This window comes from Oncorhynchus mykiss, chromosome 10 (genome assembly GCF_057628025.1).
Source record: "Oncorhynchus mykiss isolate SJ-2025 chromosome 10, ASM5762802v1, whole genome shotgun sequence".
Taxonomy (NCBI): domain Eukaryota; kingdom Metazoa; phylum Chordata; class Actinopteri; order Salmoniformes; family Salmonidae; genus Oncorhynchus; species Oncorhynchus mykiss.
Window position 1 is genome coordinate 18558364 of NC_143031.1, and position 25405 is coordinate 18583768.

At 42.0% G+C, this 25405-nt stretch overlaps 1 protein-coding gene across 2 annotated transcripts in view; it reads left to right on the forward strand.

The window, feature by feature from the left end:
* tmem132e (transmembrane protein 132E) overlaps window positions 1-25405 on the forward strand; it is a 357286-nt gene that overhangs the window by 320484 nt on the left and 11397 nt on the right. For both annotated transcript variants that reach the window (XM_036989826.2, XM_036989825.2), the window contains exons 4-7: window positions 5757-5949; window positions 10661-10804; window positions 17704-17909; window positions 20152-20431. In XM_036989826.2, the coding sequence (XP_036845721.2) occupies window positions 5757-5949; window positions 10661-10804; window positions 17704-17909; window positions 20152-20431 (823 nt within the window). The remainder of the gene's footprint in view (window positions 1-5756; window positions 5950-10660; window positions 10805-17703; window positions 17910-20151; window positions 20432-25405) is intronic.

The following is a 25405-nucleotide window of genomic DNA, read 5'->3' on the forward strand; positions in this document are numbered from 1 at the left end:
TCTTGATTCCTGGGGCAAAAACCTTGTGCTATTCTGGAGCACGAGTACAGGACATTACAAGGCTGCTTCCTACCGTTCTATGACATTGTTGTAGATAACATTCATAGACTGAAAATTTGTGCAAAAAGGCTAACTCTGCTCCATCGTTCATTGAATCAGATGGCTCATTCATCATAAAACTACTTTAATGATTGTTTTATTGGCAAGATTAGCAAACTTAGGCATGACATGCCAACAACAACATTCTGAACCTACACTCCATGCATAACTGACCAAATTAAGAAAGCAAGCAATTTAAAATTCCTAAAAGTGAATGTGGAAGAGGTGGAACATTTTTTGTTGTCTATTAAATCAAATCAAATTCTATTGGTCACATACACATATTTAGCGGATGTTATTGTGGATGTAGCGAAATGCTTGTGTTCCTAGCTCCAGCAGTGCAGTAATATTTAACAATGCACAACAATACAAACAAATCTAAAAGTAAAAGAATGGAATTAAGAAATATATAAATATTAGGATGAGCAATGTCAGAGTGGAATTGACTAAAATACAGTAGAATACAATATATACATATGAAATGAATAAAACAGCATGTAGAAATTATTAAAGTGACCAGTGATTCCATGTCTATTGACAGTTGAAGTCGGACGTTTACATATACTTAGGTTGGAGTCATTAAAACTAGTTTTAAACCACTCCACACATTTCTTGTTAACAAACTAGTTTTGGCAAGTCGGTTAGGACATCTACTTTGTGCATGACACAAGTCATTTTTCCAACAATTGTTTACAGACAGATTATTTCACTTATAATTCACTGTATCAGAATTCCAGTGGGTCACTAAATTGACTGTGCCTTTAAACAGCTTGGAAAATTCTAGAAAATGATGTCATGGCTATAAAAACTTTTGATAGGCATATTGACATAATTTGAGTCAATTGGAGGTGTACCTGTGGATGTATTTCAAGGCCTACCTTCAAGCTCAGTGCCTCTTTTTTTGATATCATGGGAATATCAAAAGATATCAGCCAAGACCTCAGAAAAAAAATTGGAGACCTCCACAAGTCTGGTTGGTCCTTGGGAGAAATTTCCAAACACCTGAAGGTACCACGTTCATCTGTACAAACAATAGTACGCAAGTATAAACACCATGGGACCACGCAGCCGTCATACCGCTCAGGAAGGAGACACGTTCTGTCTCCTAGAGATGAACGTACTTTGGTGCGAAAAGTGCAAATCAATCCCAGAATGACAACAAAGGACCTTGTGAAAATGCTGGAGGAAGCAGGTACAAAAGTATCTATATCCACAGTAAAACAAGTCCTATATCGACATAACCTGAAAGGCTGCTCAGCCAGGAAGAATCCACTTTTCCAAAACCGCCATAAAAAAGCCAGACTACAGTTTGCAACTGCACATGGGGAAAAATATTGTACTTTTTGGGGCAATGTCCTCTGGTCTGATGAAACAAAAATATAATTGTTTGGCCATTGCGACCATCGTTATGTTTGGTGGAAAAAGGGAAGGCTTGCAAGCTGAAGAACACCATCCCAACCGTGAAGCACCGGGGTGGCAGCATCATGTTGTGGAGGTGCTTTGCAGCAGGAGGGACTGGTGCACTTCACAAAATAGATGGCATCATCAGGTAGGAAAATTATGTGGATATATTGAAGCAACATCTCAAGACATCAGTCAGGAAGTTAAAGCTTGGTCACAAATGGGTCTTCCAAATGAACAATGACCCCAAGCATACTTCCAAAGTTGTGGCAAAAGGACAACAAAGTCAAGGTATTGGAGTGGCCATCATTAAGCCCTGACCTCAATCCTATAGAACATTTTTGGGCAGAACTGAAAAAGCGTGGGCTAGCAAGGAGGCCTTACAAACCTGACTCAGTTACACCAACTCTGTCAGGAGGAATGGACCAAAAATCACCCAACTTATTGTGGGAAGCTTGTAGAAGGCTACCCGAAACACTTGACCCAAGTTAAGCAATTTAAAGACAATGCTACCAAATACTAATTGAGTGTCTGTAAACTTCTGACCCACTGGGAATGTGATGAAAGAAATAAAAGCTTAAATAAATCATTCTCTCTACTATTATTTTGACATTTCACATTCTTAAAATAAAAGTGGTGATCCTAACTGACAGATAATTTTTACTAGGATTAAATGTCTGGAATAGTGAAAAACTGAGTTTAAATGTATTTGGCTAAGGTGAATGTAAACTTCTGACTTCAACTGTACATAGGGCAGCAGCCTCTACGGTGCAGGGTTGAGTAACCAAGTGGTAGCCGGCTAGTAATGGCTATTTAACAGTCTGAAGGCCTTGAGATAGGAGCTGTTTTTCAGTCTCTCGGTCCCAGCTTTGATGCACCTGTACTGACTTTGCCTTCTGGATGATAGCGGGGTGAACAGGCCGTGGCTCGGGTAGTTGATGTCCCTGATGATCATTTTGGCGACCTTTCTGTGACAACAGGTGCTGTAGGTGTCCTGGAGGGCAAGCAGTGTGCACCGGGTGATGCGCTGGGCAGACTGCAGCACCCTCTGGATAGCTCTGTGGTTGTGGGTGGTGCAGTTGCCGTAACAGGCAGTGATACAGCCCAACAGGATGCTCTTAATTGTTTATCTTTAAACGTTTTTGAGGGTCTTAGGGGCCAAGCCGAATTTCTTCAGCCTCCTGAGGTTGAAGAGGTGCTGTTGCGTTTTCTTCACCACACTACCTGTGTGGGGTGGACCATTTCAGATTGTCAGTGATGTGTACGTCGAGGAACTCAAAGCTTTTCACCTTCTCCATTGTGGTCCCACTGCGGTCACACACTGAATGTGTTGTGAAATCTGCCTTGGCAGCAGCTAATGGGGATCCATATTTTATTATTTTTTATTTTACCTTTATTTAACTAGGCAAGTCAGTTAAGAACAAATTCTTATTTTCTATGACAGCCTAGGAACAGTGGGTTAACAGCCTTGACAGCTAGGGTGTGGCACTACAACGTTCTGCCCCACTACAACAAAAAATGTGCTGTTGGGTGTACTCGAGGACCGGAGTTGGGAAACACAGCACCAGCACAACCCCATCAGTGATCAATGAGAGGGATCAGGTAGATATTGTTCAATAATGCATCCCTCCCCTTGACATTCTATAGGACCCTGCTGTGGTGTTGTGTTAAATAACTAGCTACGCCTCTGAGGGAGTTGACCCAATGACACAATGAAACTATCCTGCTAATCAGCTCAGCAGGGGCCTGATCTGAGCATGGAAGCCCTACTTATGTAAACGTGTAAGCATGGGCTAGTAAAGATAACCAGGGTGCACAGAAAGGGCGTTGTTAACCCCACAAGGCCTTCCATTTGAAAAGGACATGTCACCCACACAACATATCCTAATAGCGCATTGACTCCATTTCCACCCCTGTGTAACTCTTATTCAGCACATGAGCGATTTGGGTGTCTGGTTTTCTGAGTGCTAGTTGTCGAGGGTCTGGCCAAGCTACCTGCTTTGTAAGGAGTGTCATAGATAAATAAATAGGAATATTCCATGAGTGATGTTGAGACAAACAGTCAGAAGTCATTTAGGCTGTCATCTCTCATCATGCTGTTTCCAGTAAGGCCCTTTGTGAGTGCAGTACTGGAGATAGGGACTCGGCTCCCAGTCTTCATTACGACATTGGCATTTTCCCTTTGAATGGCAGACTTCTTTTCTCTCTGCCTAGGGGAGATAGCAGCATGGTTAATTTCAGATCCAGGTCAAGTGTGTCTGTAATGGTCTTGTAAACCGGGAACCTACTGTAGGCCTACACTGCTGAAACCCTTTCGAAGTGCAATGCGGAATGTGTCTTTCAGATGTGATGGTTTCACAGCTTGGAGCAATAGTAATGGTGGTATATAAAACATATAGTATGTTGGTCTGCTGGTACTTTATTCCACAATTGGTTCAATCATTTTACACCATCTTAGAAGAAGATACGTCCTTTATAAGTAGAAGGGGATGAATGTTTTAGTACATATACAATGCATGGAATGAAACGGGGTGAAAGTTAATCTTTGCCTAGGTAAAACTAACATGTGCGAGTACACATGGCTACTGTTCATGTGGTTAAAGTAATGGATGTTTGAAATGGTAGGAGGGGTTGTTCACATCGTATGTTTGACCACTCTACTGCATGTGTGCTAGTCATAACTGGCTGGTACGTATGCACGTACTGTGTATGGGCTATGGTAATGATCATGGAAATGTAATGAAAAGCTTACCATGGCCATAGAAATGTAATGAACCGGTTTTGCCGTTTCATTGACTGATCATTGAAATCCATTGAGACAGTTGTAACATCTTGTACAGATGATGCATTGCAGGGTTTCCCAAATAATCCGTGCTTGATGATGAGTTGGTTATTTGACTCAGCTGTGTAGTGCTAAGGCAAAAACCTAAATGTGCATCCCGGGAAGGGTCCCCAGAACCGAGTTTGGGAAACACAGATGTTTTGTACTAAATTATCAAATTGAAAATCTACTGTAGGCTGCTTGTCCGTGTGGGAAACAGACATATTGATCATAAATATAGTATACTGCTTCTACCAAAGATTGATGTGGGAATGAGTGGCTTGGCTAGCTGGATAGGTAAATAGATGTGAAAAGACAACACACAAGAAAGGACCACAAACATAATATTTCTAACTACCCACGTGAGGAGCGTTTGAAGGAACAAATAAGCTGTTTCACTACATTGGACCCGTCAGAATGAGAAGCAACTAGCCAATGACATTACAATAGGGGTGTGATTGAAGTTGTGTGGACCATTGACATGACAGATTGTGTGGTGCAAGCATCAGAAATTGTAACGACACGTCTGACAACGCTTCAAAAATCTAGGACACGGGGGGGGGGGGGGGTGTTCAGTTTTTTCTCAAATAGTTAGAAATCTATGTCATGGTGCTCTTTTATAAAAAAGCTGTCACGTTTCGACCGTGAAGTCTTTATAAAGCTTAGCTTATCAAAGACTCTTTGGTCACTTTGTAAGAAGTTCAACTCACTTTTGGAGTTCAGTCACACTCACTTTTTCCAGAGTTCAGTCACATTCATTTAGGTGATGAATCACCTGAGGCTGACGTTGTGAAGGCTTCACATGCTTCCTTCATTTATACATTTTTAGAACGATGTTGGTGCACTTCAATTTTCAAATAAAAATAAGATGATGTTTTGTCACACACTGAGTAGGTATGGTGAAATGTATTGTTTTACAGGGTCAGCCATAGTAGTAAGGTACCCCTGGAGCAAACTAGCGTCATGTGCCATGCTCAAGGGTAAATGGAAAGATTTTTCACCTTGTAGGCTCAGGTATGCGAACCAACGCTCTAATCGCTAGGCTACCTGCCTCCCTATCGTCTGTTCATGTTAATCTCTCTTGATAAACACCCTAAAAATACATGCTCAAGCATGTGTGTGGGGATCTCATGCCTGGTCAGGTAGCTCCTAAAAGCAGATAGGAATGGCATATTTCTGGACCTCATTGGTTATTCCAAAACAACAGATGTGCACAAGCAGCAGCCTGATTGCTGACTGTTCCAATAATACCTAATACATGACAGAACAGCTGCTTGTTCCGATCGTCATATTTAATGATCAAATGCAGCCTGACCCCCATTAAGCCCCTTGTAAATGAATAAAATGCTGGATTTGGTGCTGGATCCTACTGTGTTTTTGGTAACATATTGCTGTCATTGATGCTTTAATTGCTCAATTATTCTATTCCCCACAGGGATGAACTGGCCAATATCGAGGTGATGCAACTGGACTTTGAGATGGAGAACTTCACCAGCCAATCGGTCACCAGAAGGATCAACTGGAACATCGACTACCGGGGCCAGAACCCACCTCCGGACTCGGAGAAGGTGGTGACTGAGTTGACCGTGGTGCAGAAGGACATTCAGGCTATCATCCCACTCTCCATGGTGAGTAACCTGTGACATCACATATGGTATGCTATAATAATGTTCATATCAGTTGAATCGGTCCATTGAAACATTTGCCACAACTATTCAATTCAAATCTCTCATGTAAGACAATAGGTTAGCCTCCAGTTTCATCAAAGGATCTTCAATCCCCATTGTAATTTGTAACCATGCTTATCAACACGAGGTTCTCTCTCACTAGATCGATGATGATTTCACCTGCTAAGAGAAGGCTACAAAGGCCACCAAGTAATGGCACATCATGCTAAGAGTCTGTCTGGCGTCTCCACTCCTATCTCATGAAAAGGGGCAATTACTGTAGTAGGCAGTAAAAAACAATTGTGGAAGCAAGGGACATTAATTAAGTAATAGGAAGGAAGAGGGCCAGTCCTGAAGGGTCAAGTCGCCTCCTATGTGGTTTCACCTCCCCTTACTTGGTGAAGGGAGCCTGTGGAAAGTCTCTAGAAGTTTTAGGGGGGGAGAGACTTCATTATTTGGATATTACAAATTCAACTGGTTGGGTAAAATGTATAACGACACTTAGTTCTCTCAGCCCTGCATATATTTATATAGGTCTAAAATGCCACAAATTGCAAAGAAGCAAGCACCCAGGTACTGAAGACACTTTTTTAACACACTCAACAACAGAGGTTAATAAGCGAAGAGGAACATAACCTCTGTGTGTTCACCGGACTTGGCGGTATGCTTCCAGGGCTTTGTTAGAGGGGTCAGGCAGCGATGAGGATAGGAGTTCAGCTGAAAGGAGCCGGGGTCATAGAAAGGCCAACGCGTGGGGAATAGCAAAAAATAGCAATAGCCGAGGCAACCTGCGCCATTTCATTCATTATCAGCTGCTTTGTTTCACTGTTTCTGCTTCATGTACTGTAGTGTAGAGAGTCTGTGTCCCAAATGTAACCTTATTCCCTTCATAGTGTACTACTTTTGACCTGGTCCCATAGCACTCTGGTCAAAAGTAATGCACTATGTAGGGAATAGGGTGCCATTTGACCAAGGCAGAATCTAATGCCACACATTCTCAGATCTCTCTGTCTAATTATTGTAACAGTAACAGTAGCAGCAAGGAGGTAGACATAATGCACTTAGTTCTTTGTGTCTACCATTGCACACATCCTCTGAGAGCTTGATAGAAACCAGAAGGCTCAGATCAGTATTTTTTCTGCAGCCACTGATTTGGGAGACAACAGGATGAGGCAATCTGGGAAAAAAACACACAAGATGCATTTTATCTTGAGTAACAAAAAAATGAAACAGACAAGGGACAAGAACATGGCAAGCCATGTGCACAAAATGAATCCCCTCTCTGATTTAGCCCTAGCATGAACAAACGAGGGAGAGAGGGAGGGAGGCTTGAGGGAGAGATAGAGGGATGGGAAAAAAAAGGAGAAAAAAAACTAATCCCAAGACGTGAAAGCTTTGCTAAGCAGATTCACTGCCAGCCAGAGCTGAGCCACTACAACTGGGAAGGAGGAGGCGAGGGAGGGAGGGGTGAGATAGTAGGGAGGGAGGAGGAACGAAGGAGGTGGGTGAGTTTACAGTGCAGAGTATTAGCATCTTCCAGGAGGATGTGGTTAAATCAGACTCCATCACATTAGTACTGTCAGGGCCCCAACTAGGTCCCCCTGGCCCACACAGTCTTGGCGCAATTACCGCCCCGTGTCAGAGAGCCCTCTCGGGCTTCTTATTAACGAGGGATGGGAGAGGTGGAGAGGGAGATGAGGGGAATAGCGGGATACTGTGTTGCTGGCTCCACCACTGCTTCATGCTGCCGCAGTAGCGAACAGATTATAAATAAAACATGGGCATTTTCTTTGCCGAGGTCCTCATGGCACGAAGTCACAGGGCACGCGCACACACACACACACATCTACACACGCCACAGGTTTTGCACGTCTGACGTGGCGTTTCAATCATTTCCATGAGGAGTAGGAAGTGGGAGCCAGCAGAGGTTTGGCTTCGATATGATTTGCTGGCTAATCGGCTCGGTCTTAAAGCCTCCATCAAAACTCAACAACTGTGGGGCTGTCAAGCTTCATTCATTCTCTCACTGCTTGTCATTTGGTTACTTGGATTAAAATGGACCCTGCTTCTTTCACTTCTCCAGTTTAAATCTAAAACACTGTTCACATGGATGAAGCTAAACTAGTAGTCATTAATCGACAATACTAGTCATTGTTTCAGAAGCAGTATAATACATGTTTTAATTTCCGCAGTGTATTAGACGGATAGTTGTCTCAGTCCCGTTTATTGGGCCTGGAGTAGTCGTGTCTTGTGTCTGCACTAACTGATCCTTTTCTTACTGAATGGAGTTTAAAAGTGTTAACCTTGGTGTTTCGTAGGCTATAAAGTGTTTGATTACTTTGAAATCCTTTCCTGCGTGTTATTGATAGCTCTCCCCCTACTGTGTTCACGATAAGCTCTCACTCATTACTCCGGACACCGTGGCTTCCCCTTACCGCCACCATAAATTCTCAGGCCCCCCCATTTAAATTTTGCATATTAGCTGGGCAACAGAATACCTGTCACGGCTGTTAAAGGTAGAGGACCAAAGCGCGGCGTGGGGAGCGTACATTTTCTATTTATTTGGAAAAAAGACACTGAACAAAACAACAAACCCTACAAAAACAAACCGTGACGCTATGTGCCTTAAACAAAAGTCAACTTCCCACAAAGACAGGTGGGAAAAAGGGCTACCTAAGTATGGTTCTCAATCAGAGACAACGATAGACAGCTGCCTCTGATTGAGAACCACACCCGGCCAAAGAAATAGAAAACATAGAAATAAAGAAACTAGAATGCCCACCCTAGTCACACCCTGGCCTAACCAAAATAGAGAATAAAAGCCTCTCTTTGGCCAGGGCGTGACAATACCATTGGCACGTGAAAATGAGAAACATTAGGGAGGACAATATGTTTTTTTACTATAAGGTGGCAGTTTTGGTTTGTTGAGAAGAAAAAGAGTTGAACTCTTTTCTCCTTCCCATAATTTGTCAATGTCAGAGGACCTCCCACTGGGCACAGATGTCAATTCAACGTCTATTCCATGTTGGTTCAATGTAATTTCATTGAAATGATGTGGAATCAACGTTGATTTAACCAGTGTGTGCTTAGTTGGCTGTCATTGGTCTGCAGTGGCTATTTTTTAGCAAGAAACTCTGAGAATAGGTTAACACATTTTCCTAATTGGAAATGACTTAATAAGCATATTGTGATATGAACAAATGTATCAACAGGTAAAATGGCATCAATATTCAAATAGTGCACCAGCTAATTTGATTTGGGCAGGACCTGACCATTGTGAATTCTTCTAGACTTTAAATTGTTCTAGTTTCAAATAGTTTGGAAGTTATATTGTGAGATTACCTGCTATGGACAGCAATAAGTCATTCAGTATGTATTGGTTTTCGAAGGGCACACACAACATACAATTTGCACTCATTGTCAGTGAACATATGCTTGTATCATGCCGGGTAAACTCTCCTATTTGATTGAAAGCTCTAGGGCACTACAAATTAAAGGAGCTCATCAACACACATGCCTCCAGAAGCAACATTAATCCTCTTTTATATGCTGCATTCTTTTTGATTACACCACGTTAAGTATTACTGTTTTCCCTCCAAGACTTGAGCATGGTGGTGTTTTGATTGAAGTCAAAGGAACATTTACATGATTTGGGTTTTCTCTAGGGGGCCACGAGGGACACAAATTAAAGTCAAACTCCTTACCCCCGCATAGCTCACATTCATTCCGTCAAAATAATGAGTTTATTAACAGTCGCCCATTTCAAGGACCAGTGTGCATTTTAATTGGCTGTTTCTATATCACTGGAGTCATGATAAAAGTGTAGATCTGCTGACGGACTTGGCCCTGTTTATAATCAGTTCTCAAGTCAGTTTTTATTCCCCAGCATTTATTAGCAACACTAGACTTCATAGTTGTTGTTTGGGGCCTTAGTGCACAGATTCACTAACAGTAACCTGTTGTTTGGGGCCTTAGTGCACAGATTCACTAACAGTAACCTGTTGCTTGACGCCTTAGTGCACAGATTCACCAACAGTAACCAATATTGTGAGGACAGATACAAAGGTTTTTAGGACAGGTTATGTTTTGTTGGGGCATTCAAATATACTTTCCTTTGTCAGCTTAATTTTTGCATCCTCTTGAAGAAGAAGGAATGTTTCACTTTACAACTCAGATTACTTAGCATACATAGTCAACATGAACTTCTTGCCTTTTTGTTCTAGAGTCATTTGGAGCAGAATGCAGCTCGGAGGAGAAAACATAAAAACATATTCCCTTTGTACAGTACAGGAAATGTTAAACTTGGAGTATATTTGAAATTTCAAAAAGGCTTCTGAAGTATGTAATTTCCACTTTGAAATTTCAGACTTGATTTACCCTTAAGAAAAATGTATCAACCCCTACAGAAATGTGTATTATAATGCCAATTATAATCCACATAATAATTCACATTTCCTGCTGAAGCAAACTGGCTCAAGTTAAGATCCCTACATCTGTACTTGGAGTGATGAAATGGATGAAAATCAAACCCAACGATCACTGAGAATGGCTTCCAGCGGAACTCTTTTGGACATTATTTTTGAAAGGTACATATTGGAAGTACCCAGTGAAATATAATAGCGATGAACACTATCTAACACTGTTTCATGTTTGTTCCCCCTCTACTCTACAGGACACCGAAATTATTAACACTGCGATACTGACCGGCCGAACCGTGGCCATTCCCGTGAAAGTTGTCTCTATTGAAATGAGTGGAGTCGTCACCGATGTCTCGTCCTTCGTAGAGTGCAAGTCGTCTAACGAAGACATTGTCAAGGTATGGTACAGCAGATTCCCACTTAGGTTGCAAAATTCCAGTAACTTTCCCTAAATCCCCAGGTTTTCATTATTGGGATTTCTGGAAAACTTGGGAATTTTGGGAAAATTACCGGAATTTTGCAACCCTATCTCTCCGATCTTGGTAATGCATCTGATACCGAATGGAATTCCACCGTACTCCTACACACCCTAATGGACCTGCAGCACACTTTAATATACCATAATGCAAACATGAAAACCTCATTATATGGCTGTCCCCCCACGGACGAATCAATGGATGTTCATACACGTACTGGTACACCAAAAGGTTACAAAGCACAGTTATAACTATAAAGGATATAGTTTTGAAACACTTCTCTTCTCTGGCCTAGTCTGGTCTAGTCTGGCCTAGTCTGGTCTAGTCTGGTCTAGTCTGGCCTAGTCTGGTCTATTCTGGCCTAGTCTGGTCTAGTCTGGCCTAGTCTGGCCTAGTCTGGCCTAGTCTGGTCTAGTCTGGCCTAGTCTGGTCTAGTCTGGCCTAGTCTGGCCTAGTCTGGTCTAGTCTGGCCTAGTCTGGTCTAGTCTGGCCTAGTCTGGTCTAGTCTGGCCTAGTCTGGCCGAGTCTGGTCTAGTCTGGCCGAGTCTGGTCTAGTCTGGCCTAGTCTGGCCGAGTCTGGCCTAGTCTGGTCTAGTCAGGTCTAGTCTGGCCTAGTCTGGCCTAGTCTGGTCTAGTCTGGCCTAGTCTGGTCAAGTCTGGTCTAGTCTGGCCTATTCTGGTCTAGTTGCCACCTTGTCTCCAGACCTTAGAGTTTACTTTAGCTGCATTATCTGGTGCAAGGCATCCATTTCCATCCATTTTCATTGACTAAGGCTACATCCCAAATGTCACTCTATTCCCTATTTACTGCACACATTTTTACCAGAGGTCCTGGTCAGAATTACTGCACTAAATAGGGAATAGGGTACTATTTGGGACGCAGCCTTAGCCAAGTAGGGCGACTGTAGTGCTGTAAAGGACTTAAGTAAAAATACTTGAAAGTACTACTTAAGTAGTTTACTATTTTACTACTACTTACTGTACTTTACTATTTTTTATTTTTGACAACTTTTACTTTTACTTCACTACATTCCTAAAGAAAATGATGTACTTTTTATTCCATGCATTTTCCCTGACACCCAAAAGTACTCGTTAAATTTTGAATGCTTAGCAGGACAGCGAAATGGTCTAATTCACACACTTATCAAGAGCACATCCCTGGTCATCCCTACTGCCACTGATCTGGCAGACTCACTAAACACAAGTGCTTTGTTTGTCTGAGTGATGGCGGTTGCCTCTGGCTATCCGTAAATAAATAAAAAACAAGAGTAGTGCCATCTCGTTTTCTTAATAGGGAATTTGAAATTATTTATACTTTTACTTTTGATACGTATATTTAAAGTAACTTTTGATGCTTAAGTATATTTAAAACCAAATACTTTTCGACTTTTACACAAATATTATTTTACTGGGTGACTTTCACTTTTACTTGAGTCATTTTCTATTAAGGTATCTTTACTTTTACTCAAGTATGACACTTGGGTACTTTTTCCATCACTGGATGACTGGAGGTGAGGAGACGATGCTAGTGTCCTGGGATGACTCACAAACACAACTCTGGCCCGTTGGGAGCCCAAGGTGGTAGAATACAACTTCAACTCCCATTTGTGGATTGAAGAAGGACCTTCATACCCCATGATACCCCATACCTCACCTTCATACCCCATGATCAGCAGGGGTAAATCCCATTTATCTGTAGAAAGAGTTGGATAAAGGAGGTTGCAACCTCTGAAATGTAATCCAACTTTATTTGTTGATTTTCTCGGAGCACGTTTGATGACAGCATCACGACACCTTACAGAACATGAGAAAAATTATACTAAATTTTTTGATGTTGATTTAAGCGTTTCTGTTCATTTGAGATGATCACGTGGGATTATCGAAAGCAGAGTGCACAACAATAAATGCATGTGTTCAGAATAAGTGGTGGGAAAAGCATCAACTGTACAATACAGCAAGAACATACAGACCACACCTAATCTTATTCTGACATTCATATGTGTGATAAGACTAGGATCTATTTGTCAGAGGGCAAATCAAAAGCAAGACATTTTGCCATTACTGTAATCTGTTTGTGAGAAGGTTTAGAATGGTTTCAAGGCGAGCTGCATTAGCTCAATGTTATTGAATAGACCTCGCTTCGCTGCCCTTGCCATTGAACTTTAGAGGATAATGCAAGATGAGACCTTCAAGCCGAGACAGTTCTATAAAACAATCCGCCGAATACAAAAGAAAGGTTCCTAAAGATGATCCACAAAGGTTGTATGGTTGTTCAGTTGTGTGGTTTTGTGCTATCCCCATTGCATTTTGTGGTGCCACATTATTCATACACAGCACTGTAATGCAGATCTGTTCTAATCAGATTACTCTATTCTATTATTCTATTTGCGTAGCCTAGGTGAATCTGTGGAACACTCAAAACTATAGGCTCCGCTTGGTCTATAAGTAAAGCACATAGAGAATGTCTTGTCATATAAACCAGGCCTCACCATGGTCACACTGTAGGTTGTGAATTCCAAATGCGTGGGCTTCTGCTTAATTTTTTTATTTATTTTTTTAAACAAAGCATTTTTATTTATTTTTTTGCTTTGGCTATTTGCCAACCTGCCATTGTTCTGTTTTTGTTCCCAACTTTTGGAAAAGGTTATGCTGCTCTCATTTCTCTTTGCTGAGGCGTTTATTTGTTTGTTTGTTTCTCCCTCTTTGAAATAAATAGGCCACAGTATATGTCAGCGCTGCCGGATAACCCAATCCCATTTGACTGTACAGTGTGTGTGTGTGTGTGTGTGTGTGTGTGTGAGAACAGTAGGATGATTTGGTTATTAAAGACCACATCTGTGCTCTGCTCAGACAGAGTTTTGTGTTGTGTTGTGCAGGGTGTGGAGGAAGGCACGGGAATGGGAGGCAGTATGGGGAGAAGGCAGGCAGCAGAGAGGGAGGCTGGGCGAAAGGAGGTGTGGGCTGAGGACCCTGTGGGGATTTGTCAGCGAGCGGGAGACATGACTCCCCCAGCTGATCCTTTCTCCCAGGGCTGTGTGTGTGTGTGTGTGTGTGTGTGTGTGTGTGTGTGTGTGTGTGTGTGTGTGTGTGTGTGTGTGTGTGTGTGTGTGTGTGTGTGTGTGTGTGTGTGTGAGTCACTGTAGCCATCTGAGGACACAGATAAGGCGGCGGTGGAAAGCCTTGTTCCATGCCAGTGGTCATCCAACCCTTGCCCTGCCAAGCCCTCTGTTTCCTCCATTCTGCACTCACACCAATGTGACACATTCACCTTCAGCCAACAACTAGGCTTAAATAAGAAAGGCTTTGTGAGGCAGTGAGATAAGTACACCTGAGTGGTCTAGTGTTTCAGTGTTGTCTCCTTGCTGTCTGCTGTGCTATTGTATATGAGAGGTCTCGAAGAAGTTTGTATTATTGTCGATGGCCTCACAATGAGGACATAATCCAGTCAATGAGAGCATACAGGCCCAGATTTTTTTTTTTATGATTGTATCCTACTAGAAACTGGTTTTGAGAGATTAAGCAATGAAACGCTGTGTTTCGCAAAGAATTCCTTCAGTTGATTAATAAGTTAAGAGGGATTTTTAAAGAGAAGTCTATTAATTATCATACTGTACCTTCCATCAATCAAAGTAGGTTTTCATAATGGCCACTACCGAACAACATTAACCCAACTGGGGTGTGTTCATTAGGCACCAAATGAAAAGTAAAATAAACTGAAACAGGGAGGGACAACCCAAACTTGTACCTTAATGCTTGATTTCGCTTTCTGTTGCAAAACATTTTAAAATGTTTGACGTTGCATGCCCTAATGAACACAGCCCAAGTTATGTTTTGTTTTTCCATCTGCTCCACCTCCAGCAAGAAAACAGGTGGCATTGATAGGCCGAAATCCTGTTTGGAGGCACATGTTGAAGTTAAGCGTGTAAGCAGAGGTGAGCCAGCATGGGATCTCCATCACTAAATGACTCATTAGATCCATACGCATTAGTCAGTAGAATAAGTACTATCAGGTCAAATGAACCTGCCAACCTTCTGTGTTCCACATGCATGCAACTCAACGTGCATGCACAATACGTTAAACCAAAACAAACATTAAGTGACCCGTGGAAAAACAAAGCCCGACAATACAGTATTGGAATCGGTTTTGTTATCAGAGCTGCCGAGGAGTAAAGATATGGATATACTGTGCTGCAGGCGGGTGGTGATCCTTTTTGATCCTGGATCTCTGTCTGTTGGTTTAAACTGAGCCTGGATGCCGCCCTAGCGGGTAGTGCCCGCCCTGTCTTTCTTTGCCCCGACCCTACCCAGGAAATCTGTTGGCACCATGGAAGATGCCACAGCACATTAGAGGGCTGTGTAGCGACGACAGCTCGCGGCTCCATGCATGAGAGCACTTTCACGGGCCCCGCTGGGCTACTGACACCCGTAGTCGTTAACAGCTTTTGACTCGCAATTAGCCAGCCAAGTTTATTAGCTGCCTGCAGGAGCTGGGATCGTTTATGCTAGCGCAGTTAGCAAGGGTGAGTGAGAGTGATAGGAAGGCTGGTGTTAGCATTATATAGATAGGGAGGCCTAGAGTGGTAGGTCACAGGTGTGGAGGGGGCACTGTGTTTTGGTGTAGAGGATGACGGTGTGTGTGTGTGTGTGTGTGTGTGTGTGTGTGTGTGTGTGTGTGTGTGTGTGTGTGTGTGTGTGTGAGAGAGAGAGAGAGATAGAATATGGGGGCAGGTACACTACATGACTAAAAGTATGTGGACACCTGCTCGTCGAACATCTTATTCCAAAATCATGGGCATTAATATGGAGTTGGTCTATTACAGGCTATTACAGCCTCCACTCTTCTGGGTAGGCTTTCCACTTGATGTTGGAACATTGCTGCAGGGACTTGCTTCCATTCAGCCACAAGAGCATTTGTGAGGTCTGGTACTGATGTTTGGCGATTAGGCCTGGCTCGCAGTCAGCGTTCCAATTCATCCCAATGGTGTTCAATGGGGTCAGGGTTCTGTGCACGCCAGTCAAGTTCTTCCACATCGATCTCGACAAACCATTTCTGTATGGACCTCACTTTGTGCACATGGGCATTTTCATGCTGAAACAGGAAAAGGCCTTCCCAAACTGTTGCCACAAAGTTGGAAGCACAGAATCGTGATTCATCACTCCAGAGAATGCGTTTCCACTGCTCCAGAGTCCAATGGCAGCGAGCTTTACACCACTCCAGTCGACGCTTGGCATTGCACATGGTGATCTTAGGCTTGTGTGCGGCTACTCGGCCATGGAAACCCATTTCATGAAGCTCCCAGTTATTGTGCTGACGTTGCTTCAAGTGGCAGTATGTAACTCGGTAGTGAGGACAGACGTTTTTTACGCATTATGTGCATCAGCACTCAGCGGCTACATTCTGTGAGCTTGTGTGGCCTACTACTTCGCGGCTGAGCCGTTGTTGCTCCTAGACATTTCCACTTCACAGTAAAAGCACTTACAGTTGACCAGGGCAGCTCTAGCAGGGTAGACATTTGATGAAATGACTCGTTGAAAGTCAATGAGCTATTCTACTGCCAATGTTTGTCTATGGAGATTGCATGGCTGTGTGCTCAATTTTATATACCTGTCAGCAACGGGTTTGGCTGAAATGGACAAATCCACTAATTTGAAGGGGTGTCCATATACTTTTGTATGTATAGTGTATGTCCTTTGCTCTGTACAGTATCTAAGCCTGGCAAGCAAGAACCTAATTATCATGATTCAGTATGAAAAAAAGTATATTACCCTGATTCCAGCTGACACCCCAGATCTCTGCCAGAGAATGATGATCCCAAAATCCCTATTCACACAAAGGTGACTACAGACAGATAATCTGAAAACTTGATTTACCAGAACAAGGGAAATGAGGGAAAAGAGTCATCTCTCTCCTCTATCTGAAGGCTTCCCACCCAGCCTGTATGGATTGCAGAGTGGAGAGGCCTGTCTGGATGGACTGGGTGTTTTATTAACCCCCCCTCTTATGATGAATCCTCAACCCTGAGAAGACTGGCGAACCCGACCTCCATTTGCAGGAGATTAGCTCCTCTGATTACAGTGTCAGGTGCCTCCAACTGCCAGATAAATCATCGATGGTATCCCGAAAGCAAACCCTGCTATCTATTACAGTAAATCATTTAGTATTAAAGGGATGGGTATTTATGAGAAAAACTGTGCTGGGTGATTTCTTGGAGACTGCTGGATAAAAAATAAGTAAACAGAATTTTGTGTGCGGGCACCTGGTGTATTAAGCTTTCATATTCTATGAATTATCTGTTGCCTGAAAGCTTGTGTTAGTATATATATTCTGATGTGTGTCTCTGCGTAATTGTGTATAGATCATTACACTGAAAATAGTGGTGGGTTGTGGGTGATCATGGGCCTGATTTTTAAAGGCTTACAGTAGACTGTACTTAAGAGCCAGTTCATCCACTCAAGAAGAGATTCAAATTAGATAGGAGAAAACCTTCAAGTAGTGTTGTTTACACTGTGTTCCCAAATATTTCAAAATACAAAAATATAGCCCCTCGTGGCAAAATATTGGAAAATTCACAAAGGAGGATTATTGTGACCTAATAATAATAGTACACATTCCACATTAAAATAATCTGTAAGCAAAAAGGAAGACATGTTTTCCCTGTTTCCTTTAGTGGAATCTGAGAAAAGCTGTGTACCAGCCAATCCAATGTAATAAACTAGGTAGTGGACTCTACTCCTGCATCCATACTGTACTATATCACTTGTATCACCTGTCAACGGCAGATCATTATCATATATTGACCAATAACCTTTGTTTTTCACAGGTGTCCATGAATTGTGACTACGTGTTTGTGAACGGGAAGGAGACGCGGGGCTCCATGAACGCCCGTGTCATCTTCAGCTACGAGCACCTCAGTGCCCCCTTAGAGCTGACCGTGTGGGTGCCCAAACTCCCCCTTCAAGTGGAACTGTCCGACAGCAACCTGAGCTTCATCAAGGGCTGGAGGGTACCCATTCTTCCTGACCGCAGGTAGGACTCACCAACGCACAGCTCCCTTTTGTGTGTAGTGTTAGAGTGGAGAGCATGTTTCTTGTATTTATTTTTAATTCATTTTGAGGTTACTGCACACAAGTATGGTTTGCTGCACTCTATCTGATACACTAGCCTAGATGTCATGGTCTTCCTCAACTTAATGTTTTTAATCTTTACCCCTTGCATTGTCATGTATCGTTTCAATTGTGCAGCCCATGTTTTGCTTGTGTCGTGTGTTTGTGTTACATGTCGTCCTAGTGACGCAATTCTATGCAAATCTGCCTAACCAATGTTTATGCCTCTTAGGCCTTATCTTTGTTTGCTCAACTACTGCCTGTGCACACATTTTATTAGAGTTTAAACCAACCCATGATTTCAGGTAATCAAACGTATCTCTCTTAATGAATTGAACTAAACTAAGACGTTTGTCTGAGAACAGGACGTTAAGCAAATTCCAGACCGGATTCACAGCAAGCTTTTAGGTCCGGTTTCCCAGACACAGATTAAACCTAGTTCTGAAAAAACTATTTCAAAAGAGTTTCTCGATTGAGGATCTTTTTAATCCTGGACTAGGCTTAATCAGTGTTTTGAACCATCAACCACAATGAACAACATTAACTACTGTCTTCAAAACAGAACTGCAGAAGCCTTCATTCCGCCATTTTGGCAAAACATTTAGCACTTAACTAGATATTTGTGATGTTATCAGAACAAGGACAAAAAAACACCTCACTGTGCATTAAACACTTATATGTGATGTTTTTACTTTTTATATATATCAGATACCACCAAACTATGCTATTAATTTAGCTGTAATTTAATCTCCTTTTATTTGGTCTCCCCTCAGAACACAAGCCATTTGGCTAACTTCTCACTCTGTCTCTCATCTCTCACTCTAGCTCTCTCATATCTCTCGCTCTATCTCCCTCTATCTCTCCTAACACAACACTGTTTTAAGCCCTAAGCTTTATCAAGGGCCAGGTCTCTTGGACCGCAATGTGTGTGTTTGCTACATTGCAGCTGCATTGCTCACTGGCTGTGTTATCCCGTAATGTGTTCTAAAAGAGGACAGAAGTGTAATCGGGTAGGCCGGCCGATGTGCAGCAAAGCTCCAGCTGGTGTATCAAAGATCCTAATAAGAACAGACACTCCTCTAAAGAAAAAAAAACATAGGTATGGCCTTAACATGGGAAACTCTCTGACCTGAGCAAAGAGTCATGAAACTCCATGAGGAGAGTCACGCTGTCTCTCTGGTTTACCCTAGTCTTAACTGAACACTCTTGTCTACATTCTTGTCTCTCCACTGCTATTGTGGCTTTGTTGTACAAGTTGAAAAACACAGGCGAACCGTGCCTTTAACCCTTAAATGTCTAGCGTTAGCCGGCCACGGGACATGATGCATGTTAGAGTATTGTCAGACCTTTTAGGGAACACAGGACAGGCCTGCTTGATATTCAGATGGGCTTTGGGAATCAATGGGTGGGATATGCTTTGTCAGTCACTGACAGCCCACTGCCTCTCCTGCATCTTAAGTTATCTGAAAGGATAAGTCAAAGCAGAGATTAATTAGCCTTGGGAATGGAGGAGAGCTTTTTAGCATTTAAGAGGAAAGCCGGCAGCTTGTCAGGCTGTTGAGAAACGTTTGGCAAGTATTACATCTTCTGGAGCAACATATTGGGCTTGGTTGGGATGCACTGACCGTGTTCTCCCCCTGTCCATCTAAGCATCCATTGATTTAGGAATGGAAGGCACACGTCCAAATCTTGCTTGTTTGGAAGTTTTTGGAGGAGTTTCGTGCCGGCTTGGATAACTTTTCCCTCACAAAGGGCACATTGGAACAGACACTGTAACAGATGTCCCCCACATAGATTAGTGTTGGGCCTCTCATCAAATCAAGTGCTAAATTATATAATGATAAGAAGCAATTAAGAACATAAGCTCCCGAAACAGGATGCAGGATTTAACTACACTACAGCATATTCCACAAACATATTGAGTTACAAGATGCATCATTAAAGGTTATGATAAGCCATTGAGCTACTGCTGAAACGGCTTCGTAAATAGTACAGCAAATACATTTTGACATGATAACTCTTACTTTGTTGTTGTACACTTTGATACTGGTAATGGTATTGACAATGTTTACGGTTTTGACACTGTTAATGGTATTGACACTGTTAACATCATTGACACAGTTTCTTTCTTTATCTCTCTCTCTCTCTCCCTGTCTTTGTCTCAGGAGCGCCAGAGATAGTGACACAGATGACGATGAGGACGACCGGCGGGTGAGCCGGGGCTGCACCTTGCAGTACCAGCGTTCCCTTGTCAAGGTGCTGACCCAGTTTCACACCACCTCTACCGAGGGCACCGACCAGGTCATCACCATGCTGGGGCCCGACTGGCAGGTGGACGTGACTGACCTGGTTCAGGACTCGCTGAAGGTAGTCGACCCCAGGATAGCCGAGCTGGTGGACCGCACCGTGCTGGTGGGCCTGGAGCTGGGCTCCACTGTACTGAAGGTATAGAAACTTGGCTAGGTCACCAAAGTCTGTAAAAAGGAAATGGCTTCTTTCAATTGCCTCTTTTACCTCACAGATGTTCGCCCATCTCATAAATGTTATAGGCTAGGGCACTAGAGGCAAATAGGAAATTGACACTGAGGTAGACAAAGTATGGATCATACTGACCAAAGTGCAGCTGTAATAGGCAGAAGCGCTCAGAGTGCACAACAAAATATTTTGTGCTTCACACTGACCTAGACGAACTGACAGGTGAAAGAAGGAAATTAGACCTCTTCTTCATCGCTTTCACCCATTTTGTTTTTGTAAAGGAAGCCTCTTTACAATGATGAAATGATAAATGAGATCTGTCCAAACTTGCTTTTAAAGATGGCTCCATCTGCATAGGCATGTAGTCTATATGGGCTTCCGCTTAGCCTTCCAATATGCAGCTTTACCATTCAAACTGAGTGATTGATGGCATAGAAAACCATACTTATGGAAGGCTGTAAGAAAATAAAAGATCTCAAGCTTACACAGTATTTTATGGAACATTAGGAAAATGAAGAGTAGCCTAATTCTTATTTACAATGACGGCCTATCCTGGCCAAACCCGGACGATGCTGGGCCAATTGTGCGCCGCCCTATGGGACTCCCAATTTCTCACTACCAACCCCTGTTGGTGGAGCGAATAATTTATTTATAAAAATGTAACCTTCATTTAACTAGTCAAGCCAGTTAAGAACAAATTCTTATTACAATGACGTCCTATCCTGGCCATGCTGGGAAGATTGTGTGCCACCCTATGGGACTCCCAATCACGGCCGGATGTGATACAGCCTGGAATCAAACCAGGGACTGTAGTGACACCTCTTGCACTGACTTGCAGTTCCTTAGACCACTGCGCCACTCGGGAGTCCGTGAGTCCATGAATCTACTCTCAAACTAAATTATTTCACTTAGAGGGTTCACTGATGAACATAAATGAGATATAAGATCTTTTTCATTAATCGAACGCCATTTTCCAAACAATAATTTAATCGGGGGGGAGTAGTCTGGAAGATTTGATAATAGGCAACAGTTTAATCCCACCATCTTGACTTTAAGGGGTTTCATTTTGGAGCTAATTATTGTTTTTGAATGAAAGTATGGCACCAAAAGGTGTAAAAATCAGATTTTCTATTGTTTTTTCATTTAGATGTTTATTTATTTTACATTAAATGTATTACGAATTATGACCTTCACATGATTTTAGAGCTTTTTAATTGACATTCCAAAGACGCATATTGAGAACATTTAATTGCCAAAACATTGAAAACATTTAATTGTTTCTAACAACACAGAATTAAACAATTAATAAGAGCCCTGTGATGGTAAGGATTGCCCATTACTGCTTATCACTTATTAACCATCTTTTTTTCAAATGACTTTACTTAAATAAAATATTTCAGTTGTGTATATAACTTTTTTTCATTTGATGACTATTATTTAATTTCTTAAAATAATCGTCTCATCTCTGCTCAGGCTGTAGCAACCAGACAGCCAGATAACCATCTAACGTTATCTCTGTGCTCCCCAACGAGTCATACTAAACTCAGCAAAAAAAGAAATGTCCTCTCACTGTCAACTATTTTCAGCACACTTAACATGTGTAAATATTTGTATGAACATAACAAGATTCAACAACTGAGACATTAACTGAAGGCCCTAGCCCTCACCCTCCAATCCAACAGATCCCAGACGTGCTCAATGGGATTGAGATCCGGGCTCTTCGCTGGCCATGGCAGAACACTGACGTTCCTGTCTTGCAGGAAATCACGCACAGAACGAGCAGTATGGCTGGTGACATTGTCATGCTGGAGGGTCATGTCAGGATGAGCCTGCAGGAAGGGTACCACATGAGGGAGGAGGATGTCTTCCCTGTAACGCACAGCGTTGAGATTGCCCCTCTCAGCCTATTGCGGACAGTCTGAGCACTGATGGAGAGATTGTGCGTTCCTGGTGTAACTCGGGCAGTTGCTGTTGCCGTCCTGTTCCTGTCCCGCAGGTGTGATGTTCGGATGTACCGATCCTGTGCAGGTGTCGCGATCCTGTAGCGCTGTTTTAACCTGTCTACGATACTGGTTCCCAATTGGGAATCAACCCTCCCACGTTCAGCTGAAACGGTGGCGCATGGAACGCAAAAATATTCTTAAAAATATTTAACCTCCACACATTAACAAGTCCAATAGCTCAAATGAAAGATAAACACCTTGTTCATCTAGCCAGCAAGTCAGATTTCTAAAATGTTTTACGGCGAAAACATAGCACATATATATGTAAAACCACCACCAGACACAGCTCATTTGAATAGCCAAAACATGCAATCAACAAACGCAGGATTAAAAAATAAATCGCTCACTAACCTTTTGAAAATCTTCATCAGATGACAGTAATATGACATGTTACACAGTACATTTTTTTTTTTTTCAATAATATGCCATTTATATCCATAAATGTCCATTTACAGTGAGTTCACGTTCAGAAATTACTCAAAAATGCCCGCAGGAAATCTATGTAGCGCGGCAAGATAACGTAAATAGACATCATAAACTTTGACTAAATATACATGTTCTACATATAGTTAGAAAGATACACTGCTTCTTTATGCAACCGCTGTGTTAGATTTATTTTTAACGTTACAGAAATCGCACACTATTCCATATGCTGAGACAGCGCTCAGTTCCAAGCTACATTTCTACGTAATGTTGGAGTCAACAGAAACACAGATTTAAGCATAAATATTCCCTTACCTTCGATGGTCTTCGTTCAGAATGTTCTGGAAGGCTTCATACTTACCCAATACATCGTTTGGTTTCAAGTCTTGCGTCTTTGTATTAGCTACTGCTAATAACATCAGCTGAAATGCACCCAAAACGTCCTCTGGTCCGGAAAAGTTGCGCATCAAAACTTCAAAATTACATATTATATGTCGACTAAACAGGTCAAACTAAGTGCAGAAGCAAGCTTTATGATGTTTTAGACACGCAAAACAAACTTCAATTCAATCGGCCATCGTCTGCCCTTCTCCTGAGTGCTGGAACAAAGGAATGGCTGGGACCAATTCGCGCCCATACGCACAGCCTATTCTCTCGTGGCACGCACTAATTTCACTCCCATAGGGTCAATTCTCGCGCGATTTGAACGATTCAAAGCTCTACTGAAAGAGGACATCTAGCGGAATCATAACTGGTTGGGAAGGGTGGGGGCCATGACATCAAAGTTGCTCCAACTTTCATGGCCACAAAAACTAGTTTGGAAGAATGCCTGCCCTGTGAGTTCTGCTATACTTACAGACATAATTCCAACGGTTTTAGAATCTTTAGAGTGTTTTCTATCCAATAATAATTGGATTGAATAATAATTTTTATTTGCATATATTAGCAATTTTTGACAGATTTTTTTTCCAGTTTACTAGGGGTACCCAATCTCTCCAAAGGGGGCGTATGTCTGCCATATCCTTAACAGGTTTTAAGCGTCCTACAGTACGGACATTGCAATTTATTGCCCTGACCACATCTGTAGTCCTCATGCCTCCTTGCTGCATGCCTAAGGCACGTTCACGCAGATGAGCAGGGACCCTGGGCATCTTTTTTTGGTGTTTTTTACATTGTCAGTAGAAAGGCCTCTTTAGTGTCCTAAGTTTTCATAACTGTGACCTTAATTGCCTACCATCTGTAAGCTGTTAGTGTCTTAACAACCGTTCCACAGGTGCATGTTCATTAATTGTTTATGGTTCATTGAACAAGCATGGGAAACAGTGTTTAAACCCTTTACAATGAAGATCTGTAAAGTTATTTTGATTTTTCCAAATTATTATTGTGTGCGGGGCCAGGAAGAATAAGTGCAGTGGATTCTGGTCATTGTAGATCATTTAAAAATATTTTAAAAATACGCAAATCCAATTTTTCAGGTGCTGAACAGATGAACATGTCAAAGAAAAAAAGCTATTTTTCACAACTTTGGTATGTTTCCATAGGAAAATACTCAACCTAGTTTAGCGCAGAAAACGTGGTAACTAACTACAATGAAAAAAGGAAAGTCCGCAACTTCTCCCATGGTGATTTAATCAGGCGCACAATAAAAACAACATTTCGATCCGAGTTGGATTTTCGTCAGACCGGACGAATGTCCAACGCTGATCAAAACATTGTGATTATTTCTCTTGAGAGAAACGCTGTGTAGATCTCACAAAAAAAACTAAATGCAAGTAATTGAACCAATATCGGTCAATTTGTTGTTTAATAACAATACAAAAAAACTAAATTTCAGTTCATCGAACAGCACTACTTTATAGGGCAGGGTTATTCAAACTCTTACCCTACGAGGTTCCGCACCCTGCTGCTTTTCTGTTCTACTTGATCATTAATTTCACACAGTCCCTGATTAGAGGGGAACAATTAAAAAACACAGTGAAACTGGCTTCGAGGTCCATTTGCGACACAACCATAGACATTGATGAGGTGTACTTATAACACCCATTTCTGTCAGCCTCACACAGAGTGTGATGGAGTGAGGGAACACTTGATAATGGTTGTTAGTACAGGAGAAGTGCATCCTAACCTATGACCTATGTACTGCATGGACCTATGCGTGGTATGGCTCCAAATTTTTGTTGCGTTAGCTCTGACCTAGATTCAAAATAATGTGTACAATCCACACTCTTAAAAGAGTTTACCTTAAAGGTACTTCTTTTCATTAAAAAAATATATATTTTATTCATGTTTTACTAAAAGACTATTAGTACTAGCCTACCCATAGAAGTGGTCCATTTGTATGCTTTGGGTTATTTCTACCTATTTCTGTTATATCTGTTTGTAATTACACAGTCATTTATTTCATTGTGAATCAATTATCCACATTCATATTGACCAAACAAAAACAAAGCTTAGTTATTCACCCTGATAATTTACTACTACCACGGTGGCTACTCAAATGAGTCGGAACAACACAGGT